Source organism: the organism of the source record quoted next, unplaced genomic scaffold (genome assembly GCF_019419815.1).
Source record: "Pyrus x bretschneideri cultivar Hongxiangsu unplaced genomic scaffold, Pyrus_bretschneideri_v1 Contig136, whole genome shotgun sequence".
NCBI lineage: Eukaryota > Viridiplantae > Streptophyta > Magnoliopsida > Rosales > Rosaceae > Pyrus > Pyrus x bretschneideri.
The window spans coordinates 97,492-106,825 of NW_025999431.1; the positions used below are offsets into that span (position 1 = coordinate 97,492).

The following is a 9,334-nucleotide window of genomic DNA, read 5'->3' on the forward strand; positions in this document are numbered from 1 at the left end:
GTGACAGCAAGTCTGTTGTCAAGCAAGTTGAAGAACTCCAAGTGATTGTTCATGAGTTAGATGAAGAAAATCTTGGTCTGAAAGAAGGTTTTGTGGTTGGCTCTATCATAGAGAAACTGCCTTCGAATTGGAAGGACTTCAAGATTTATCTGAAGCATCTAACTGAAGACATGAGCATGGATCAGTTGATTCTCAAACTGCGTGTGGAGGAGGATCATCGCAAAAATGAGAAGTATGATGTCTCATCGCTGGAGGCAAAGGCCAATGTTGTGGAAGGAGGTGACTCACACAAGGCAAGGCACCATCAGAAAAACAAAGGCAAGGATGCTGCAAAGAAAGCAATAACTGCTGTGAAAGGGAAAACCTTCAAGAAAATCAAAGGAGGTTGCTGGGTTTGTGGAAAGACAGGTCATAGGGCAAAGGACTGCCGCCATAAGAAGGATCAGAATTCTGGAAGTTCCAATCAAGCAAATGTTGCAGAAGACACATTTGTTGCTGTTGTCTCTGAAGTCAATTTATTGACTAATTCAAATGACTGGTTTGTTGATACAGGAGCAACAAGGCATGTGTGTGCTGATCGAAATTTATTTGTTACTTACCAATCTGTTGATGGTGGAGCAAATCTGTACATGGGAAATGCAACTGCGTCTGCCGTTGCAGGGAAGGGAAAAGTGACGCTCAAACTCACTTCCGGAAAAGAGCTTTCACTTACCAATGTTCTGCATGTTCCAGATATTCGTAAGAACCTGATTTCTGGATCACTTCTGAGTAACAAAGGTTTCAAAATTGTGTTTGAATCTGACAAGTTTGTAATCACCAAAGGTGGGATGTATGTGGGAAAGGGCTACCTGGCTGAGGGGCTCTTCAAAATGAATGTACTTTCTGTTAATGTTATGAATAATAATAACAAGCCAAGTGCTTCTTCTGCTTACTTGATTGAGTCCTCTACATTATGGCATGCAAGATTAGGTCATGTTAATTTTCGTTCTCTTCAAAGAATGGTTAACTTAGGCCTATTGCCAAAATGTTCCATGAACAAAGTATCTAAATGTGAGATATGCACAGAATCTAAATATGCAAGACACTCATATAAATCAGTGGAAAAATCCAACGAAATACTTGGTTTAATCCATAGTGATCTTTGTGATTTCAAATCCACACCAACTCGTGGAGGAAAGAACTATTATATTTCCTTCATTGATGATTGCAGCAAGTATTGTTATGTCTATTTGATTCATAGTAAAGATGAAGCTTTAAACATGTTTAAGACATTTAAAGCCGAAGTTGAAAATCAACTAGACAAAAGAATAAAGGTCTTAAGATCGGATAGAGGTGGTGAATACGAATCTAATGACTTTGCAGAATTTTGTTCAACACATGGAATAATACATCAAACAACAGCACCATATACTCCTCAACAAAATGGAGTGGCTGAACGGAAAAATCGTACATTGAAGGATATGATTAATTCCATGTTGAACAGTTCTGGTGCACCACATAATTTATGGGGTGAGGCACTCCTTGCTGCAAATACGATTTTGAACCGAATTCCACATAAGAAGACTAATCAATCTCCTTATGAAATCTGGAAAGGTAGGTTACCTACATATAAAACCTTGAAAGTGTGGGGTTGTCTTGCAAAAGTTCAAGTGCCTCTTCCGAAGAGACAAAAACTTGGACCAAAAACAGTGGATTGTATTTTTATTGGTCATGCCTATAATAGTTCGGCATATAGATTTTTGGTTCATAAATCTGAAATTGCAGACATTCATATAAACACGATACTTGAATCTGCAGAAGTTGAGTTCTTTGAGGAAATTTTTCCTTACAAAGATAGGTCATATGTTTTGAACAAAAGAGTATATGAGGTTACTACAAGAAATGATGACGATAATCATGCCTCAACTTCGAGAGTTCAAATCCACGATTTGGAACCACGAAAGAGTAAAAGAGCAAAAATTGCAAAGGATTTTGGTCCTGATTTCCTCACTTTTGTGACTGAAGAAGAGCCTCAAACTTATAAGGCTGCATTAGAATCGTCTGAAGCACCTTATTGGAAAGAAGCTATCCAAAGTGAAATAGAATCCATCATGCAAAATAATACATGGGAATTGTTTAATTTGCCTCCTGGAAATAAACCAATAGGACACAAATGGATTTTCAAGAGGAAATTCAGACCGGATGGTACCATAGACAAGTATAAGGCTTGTTTAGTTGCCAAAGGGTATCGTCAAAAAGAAGGACTTGACTATTTTGACACTTATTCACCAGTAGCTAGAATAACATCTATAAGGTTATTAATAGCTATAGCGTCTGTGTACAATCTTGAGATACATCAAATGGATGTCAAGACTGCATTTCTAAATGGTGAATTAGACGAAGAAATATATATGGATCAACCTGAAGGTTTCATTGTCAAAGGTCAAGAAAAGAAAGTTTGTAAGTTGATTAAATCATTATATGGACTCAAACAAGCGCCTAAGCAATGGCATGAAAAATTCGATCATAATATGATTACGAATGGATTTGTAATCAATGAAAGTGATAAATGCATTTATGTTAAGAAAACGAAAAATGCTTGTGTTATTGTATGTCTATATGTTGATGACATGCTTATAATGGGAACAAACAAAGATGTGATTAACTCCACAAAGAAAATGCTAAATTCCAGTTTTGACATGAAAGATATGGGATTAGCTGATGTGATTCTTGGAGTTCGAATTCTAAGGAATTCAGATGGATATGTCCTAACTCAATCACATTATGTGGAAAAGGTTCTAAAAAGGTTTGGACATTATGATTGTAAACCTGCAGTAACTCCTTTTGATCCCATTCATAAACTTACTAAAAACGAAGAAGAAAGCGTATCTCAATTGGAGTATACCCAAGTTATAGGTTGCTTGATGTACATCATGAAGTGTACAAGACCTGATCTTGCTTATTCAATAAGCCGACTAAGTAGGTATTCAAGTAATCCTGGAAGAGATCATTGGAATGCTTTAATAAGGGTATTAAGATATTTAAAGCATACACTAAACTATGGTTTGCATTACACTCAATATCCCCCAGTATTAGAAGGATATAGTGATGCAAATTGGATTTCAGGGAGCACAGACAGTAAATCCACAAGTGGATATGTATTTACACTTGGTGGAGCAGCTGTGTCATGGAAATCATCCAAGCAAACATGTATAGCACGTTCGACAATGGAATCAGAGTTTATAGCCTTAGATACAGCTGCTGATGAAGCTGAATGGCTTAAACATTTTATGGAAGATATTCCATTCTGGCCCAAGCCTGTGACTGCAATATGTATACATTGTGACAGCATGGCTGCACAAGGTCGAGCCAAAAACGCTGAATATAATGGGAAGTCGAGACATATAAGGCGACGACATAAAACCATTAGACAACTACTCAAGAATGGAACTATTTCCATTGATTATATTAAATCTAAGGAGAATATTGCCGATCCTTTGACAAAAGGCCTATCCAAGGATCAAGTGGCATTTACATCGAAGGGAATGGGTTTAAAGCCAACTCAATGAGTTATAACTTGACGGAAACCTAACCTAGCTAATTGGAGATCCCATGGTCTAGGTTCAATAGGCAAACTAGTTGAGGAAAACTCAAAGGAAACAACACAATCTTTACTCATTCTTATGATGGAAAATAGTGTGTTGCCTGTTAGACGAAAAGGGTGAATAACTATTCTTAATAATGCTAATATCTTATGATTAAGATGAATAGAACAGGATATTCTTTATTAGCATTACCTATATGAGATTGATGTGGGGTCGCATCTTTGAGAATTGGTATGGCTACAGTTCTCTAAAGGTCTCATGAAACCAGGATATGTTCAGGACCAAAATGAACACAACCGTATGAATTGACGTGTGTCAAGATGTGATATGTGTGATACTTATTGTTTCGATTTTACTACAAAGAATGATCAGTTCAAGATAGTAAATTCACTGCTTCATTAGGTAAAACCGGTAAGTACTCACTAGAGAAGGTTCAAGTCCAAAAGACACCTATCCCGATGCGTATCATATCTAAGTTCTCTGGAAGTACATTACTAATGTAGCTAGTATCTTATTTTCAATTCAAATGTGGGGTATTGCTAAAGTTTGAATAGAAAATGTGGGGTATTGTTGGAACTGTGTTTTATGTGGGACTTGGAGTCCCACATCGCCCAAACATTCATTTTACATCACCTTTATAAGTAAATGGACTCACTTATAGTTTGACTTGATTTGGGCCAAAGCCATGGACCTTGGGCCTTAGAATTGGAGAGTTTGGGTGTATATATTAAACTGATAAGCATGAATGGTTGGATAAGTTCACATCATGCCATTATATATAGGGCAATAAAATCAGAAACGTGAATTAAGTTTTTCCAAATTCATTCCACCATATTTCGCTGAGAACCACACAACCAATTCGCCAAGAATCCAAGTTCGAGTGCAAGAACTTGGATTAGATAGTTGTATCCTGCAAGATAGACGTCCATCGAACTGCTGCACTAGTGTAGGGACGAGTTTCTGTCTTAGGAGATTGCTCTGCAAGCCTCTATCGTCAAAGAACAAGTCAGTGATTTGTGATTTTATATATAATTACACTAAGTGTTTATGTTTTAATATATTGTATTTGTTGTTGAGTTTTACCATTTGAATTAAAACTGTGCAAATTGTTGTATAATATATACTTAACGTTTGATTGGTTCTAACACATCTAACATACATAAATAAAAAATGATTTATCACTTTTACATTTTCTTTTCTTTTTCTTTTTCTATTAGCCATATTAGAATATAAGATCAAATTGTTAAATACTTGAATTCTAAAATATGGATAATTGGCAGAGAGGGTATCCATGTGGGCCAAGAAATTAGAAGGTCCAGGTTACGCAATATCTCTAGCAGACGAAGAGAGTATTTTTGGGTTTAACTTGACCCTTATATATAACAATTGGTGAGTTTATATAACAATAGGAGATCTGGAGATACCAATGGCGCCTTTCATAGCCCTCCAACACACTTCAAGCATGAAACTGTCTTCCTTCTTCAACATACGACCTCTGGCCCCTTCTCTTTTCCCCTTTATTCTTAACAGCCGCATACAAACTTTATCCACCATTACGGTTCCAGAAACAATGAAGATTGAAAAGTCGATAAGAACCCAAACCGACGTCGGACTTAGGATGATGAAGCCGCTGTTTCTCAATGAAGGCAAAAAGAGTAATATAGTATACTCACCACTGTCTATCCACGTTGTATTGAGCCTGATAGCAGTCGGTACAAACGATCAAACCGAGGAAGAGTTGCTTTTTTTCCTCAAGTCCCAGTCCACCGCCCACCTCAACTTGCTTGCCTCTAAAATGGTCCCTCTGGTTTTTGCTGACGGATCACCTAGTGACAGGACAATTTTGTCCTTTGCCAATAGACACTGGGTTGACAAGTCGACCCCTCTCAAGCCTTTTTTCAAAAAGGTGGTGTACAGGTTTTACAAGGCAGCTCAAAAGGAAGTCGATTTCCAAACCAAGGCTAAACAAGCGAGAATTGAATTGAATTCATGGGCCGAAAAGAAGACTAAGGACATTAATAAAGAGATTCTTCCTTTTCAGTCAGTTGACAACTTAACAAGGCTCATCTTTGCGAATGCATTGTACTTCAAAGGAGTTTGGGATGACAAGTTTGATGCATCAGAAACTAAAGAGTATGACTTCAACCGTATCAATGGCAAATCGTCAGTTAAGGTGCCCTTCATGACCAACTATAAGAATCAATATTTAGAAGCCTTTGACTGCTTCAAAGTCTTAAAGCTCAACTATGAAAAAGGTGAAAATGAGGAGTGGCATTTCTCCATGTGCGTTTTTCTTCCAGATGAAAAAGATGGGCTGCCAACTTTGGTTGATAGAGTTTGTTCTGAACTTGGTTTCTTAAATCGTCATCTTCCACGCCAGAAAGTTAAAATGGGTGACTTTAGAATTCCAAAGTTTAATATAGCTTTTGGTTTTGAAGCTTCCACGATTCTCAAGGATTTAGGACCAGTACTGTCTTTCCATGTTGATCTATATAAAGGAGGTAATTTGATAGAGATGGTTAATTCACCTCTGGGTGAGACTCCTTCTATTTTTGGTGTACTCCATAAATCCTTCATTGAAGTTAATGAAGAAGGAACAGAAGCTGCCGTTGTTACTGCCATTGAGATAATAGTTGAGGCACTTCATCCTTATCATCCTCCAAAGATGATAGACTTTGTGGCAAATCACCTGTTCTTGTTTTTCCTCAGAGAGGAAACGAATGGAGCAGTGTTGTTCATTGGGCAGGTGCTCAATCTGCTCGAAGGCTGATTGTTACCGGAGTGGTTAGTTTAAATCAGGTCTGTTCCATTAAGTTTACTAGATGAAATAGTTAGGGCAAACTTCTAGATTGCTATATAATTTGGTTGTAGTTTAATTCCTTAACATGCATAGTTAGCATGCATAAAGCGACCTAATTTCTCAAGTATGAAACTAATTCAATCCTAAATTTTATTTTTTTGAGTTTGTAAACTCTCTGCATTCGTATCAAACTCTGTATAATTTCTACCAAAATGTTTTGAACTTCTTGCAAGAAGTGGCCTCCACAATGTTGTCACAAAGATAGACGAAGTAGAAGCCCCAAAAGTCCTTGATGACGGTTAAAGCACTCACGTCTCAAGAGTATAAATGGAACACAACTGTAATTTCCTAACAGCAGAAACCAAATGTTGTATTCCTCTGTGATTTGGCTGCAAAAACAGGCCAAAAAATTTGTCGTTGTCCCTCGTCTCTGGCCTCTCTCTGTCTCTTTCTAACACCCGAAGTCGCCCAACAGCCAACTGACCAACTCCGTCTCCCGAATAAAATGCAAAGTATGTAATAATCCTTAATTCAACAATGAAAATCCCCAAATTTTAAGGATTGTATGTCTACTTGCACCAGAGAAATCTTCATGCAAGGTTTGTAGTCTTTACTTGCTAAGGTTCGTGAAGAGGATTTTAGAACCAGATGCTTACAAACTTTTTGGACGAAAATTAGAGTCGCAGAAGAAGATGAAAGAGGAAGTTCAAGTGAGTAAGTCGTTTCTTTATAAAATTGCAGTGTGTTAATGGAATTACGATTTAATTAACATTTTTGAGGGAATTTTTGACATAACTAAAATGTCACTAGTACTATGATCTACTAGTCTAGTGGGATTCCCCCTCACTTATAAGTGATACGTTTTTTTTTTTTTTTTTTTTTTTTTTTGAACAAACTATAGTATCTCCAATAATGGTGTGGGAGTGAGCTAAGCCAATATAGGCTAGTAATAATGTGGTTCAAATTTGTTTTTGGCGAGAATCGAACCTAAAACCATAGTACTAAGTGGCATTGTAAGTGAGAGGTCTTATGTGACGACCCGTCCTAAATTATTATATATATTCTCCCCTAGTGTGTAAAGTGACGATATTGCACTCGTTGGCTTAGTGACGTGGATGGACATATGTAGTTTTAAATTATTTCCTCACCGTTGTAATTAAATCGTACTCGACGTCACGAACTCGTTGACACAAGTTAGGGTCGAATCAGATTCATAACAAAAATGTTACGATTATTTGAATATGTAAATGGGTAGAAATATTTTAGGGTTGAGTACACCTATCACATATTCACCAATCACAATAGTTATGATGTTCTTGAGCCCAATCAGATTTTTGGGTTTCTTTCTTTGGGCCAACTGAGAATCCTATCTCTCTCTCTCCCTCTTTTTCATTGCAGCCTAATCAAAAAAATGATATTTTCTTATGCTGCCCAATCAAACACACGCACATGTGTACTTTCACCCTCTTCTCTCTCTTTCTCGATCCTTCTCCCTCCATCTCCCTTTGCACCATGAAACCCATACACCCAACTATCATCAAATTCGCACGAATCGAGTTTTTAGAACCCACCATCGCCTTTCTTGTGACTCCACGAGCTTAACCATCCCTGTAGATCGTCGAATGGACGTTAGGAACTCGAGAATGTAGAAGCTCCGATGAGGAGCTAGGTTGCTCTGGCATGATCGTGGACAATTCAAAAGTTTTAAGGCTCGAGGAGGCTTCCAAGCAACTTATCTAGGATCCTAAAGTAGCTTTGGAGTGAAGTTGACGTCGGAATAGGTGTATTCGAGGGATTCCAGTTTTGGCTGGAACTTTCGAGAGTTTTTCCGACCATTTTCCGTTAGTTTTAGGACTTCTAATAGGTACGAATGTGTTATACTCTTCAAGACCTTCAAATTCATATAAATTTCATGGATTTTGATTGAGAAATAAAGTAGATATTAAGCTTTGAAAATTTTCCAGAAATTGGAGAACCAGACGGCGGCTGGCGGGGACTGGCGAGGTCCACTGGAGAAGAAGAAGAATATTTCGTCAAAGTTGATGGAATATTCTAACGGCGTCAAGTAACACTGTTATAATTTAATAGAATATTATAATATTTTGACGGAATATTCCTAACGCCGTTAGGGTTTTCCATCCCATGTGCTAGGCACGTGCCTGCGTGTGGCCGTGCCTTGGCCGGCACGTAAGGGTGCGTCCGACATCTAAAAATTTTTGTAAAAATATGGGGGTGTTAATCTTGTTGAGTAGATCATGCTGGTGTATTCAAACACCCTATTTGAGCAAGCTTTGAGAAGTTATTCCTAGGTTTTGTTTAGGTGCTATTGAATTAATGTTAAACTAGTTATATCGCATATAGGTGAGATGTACCCCGAGAACGAGCGTGGACAAGTGAAGTAAGAGGGCTACGATCCTGCTACTTATCAGTGAGTGGGCATTTATTATATATGTATGTATGTATGTATGTATGTATGTATGTATGTATGTATGTATGTATGTATGTATATGTTTTACGATTTCCAAAAAACGTTTTTAATTGAATTTATGCCTAGTATGCCATGTCTATACCACTTATTGCTATATTGTTGCATTAGTATGAATTGTGAATTATACTATTTGATGCTGCAGAGGCTCAGGTAAGCTTCAGGTGAGTTAGCATGTGATTGGTCCTATTGCATTGCATATTGCTATGCATTTATGCATTATAGCTTATTATGCTGCACCCCGATGTAAGTGTTCATGCCCGAGGCCAGGGCACAGTTTTCACATGATTGTTCACCGCTCACACCGCACGCTCACCTTGGATCCAAGTTTTGGTGCTAACCTGTCATACAGACCACAATAGGTAGTTCTGACTTGTAGATGACCTGCGATTTATCACACAATTTTCACGTGATCATAGCACTTGAGCGTACTTATTTACACCCAGCCTGTCATACAGGTCACAT

At 37.7% G+C, this 9,334-nt stretch overlaps 1 protein-coding gene across 1 annotated transcript; it reads left to right on the top strand.

Annotated features, from left to right (window-relative positions):
* Positions 1–5,023: 5,023 nt before the first annotated feature.
* Positions 5,024–7,723, top strand: LOC103962524 (serpin-ZX-like). Its single transcript, XM_048579460.1, has one exon. The coding sequence runs from the start codon at positions 5,047–5,049 to the stop codon at positions 6,352–6,354; it is 1,308 nt and encodes a 435-aa protein (XP_048435417.1). The 5' UTR covers positions 5,024–5,046; the 3' UTR covers positions 6,355–7,723.
* Positions 7,724–9,334: the final 1,611 nt, after the last annotated feature.

Bases quoted from the DNA above. Each gene is read 5' to 3' on its own strand.
- LOC103962524 (XM_048579460.1), top strand. From the start codon at position 5,047: ATGAAACTGTCTTCCTTCTTCAACATACGACCTCTGGCCCCTTCTCTT.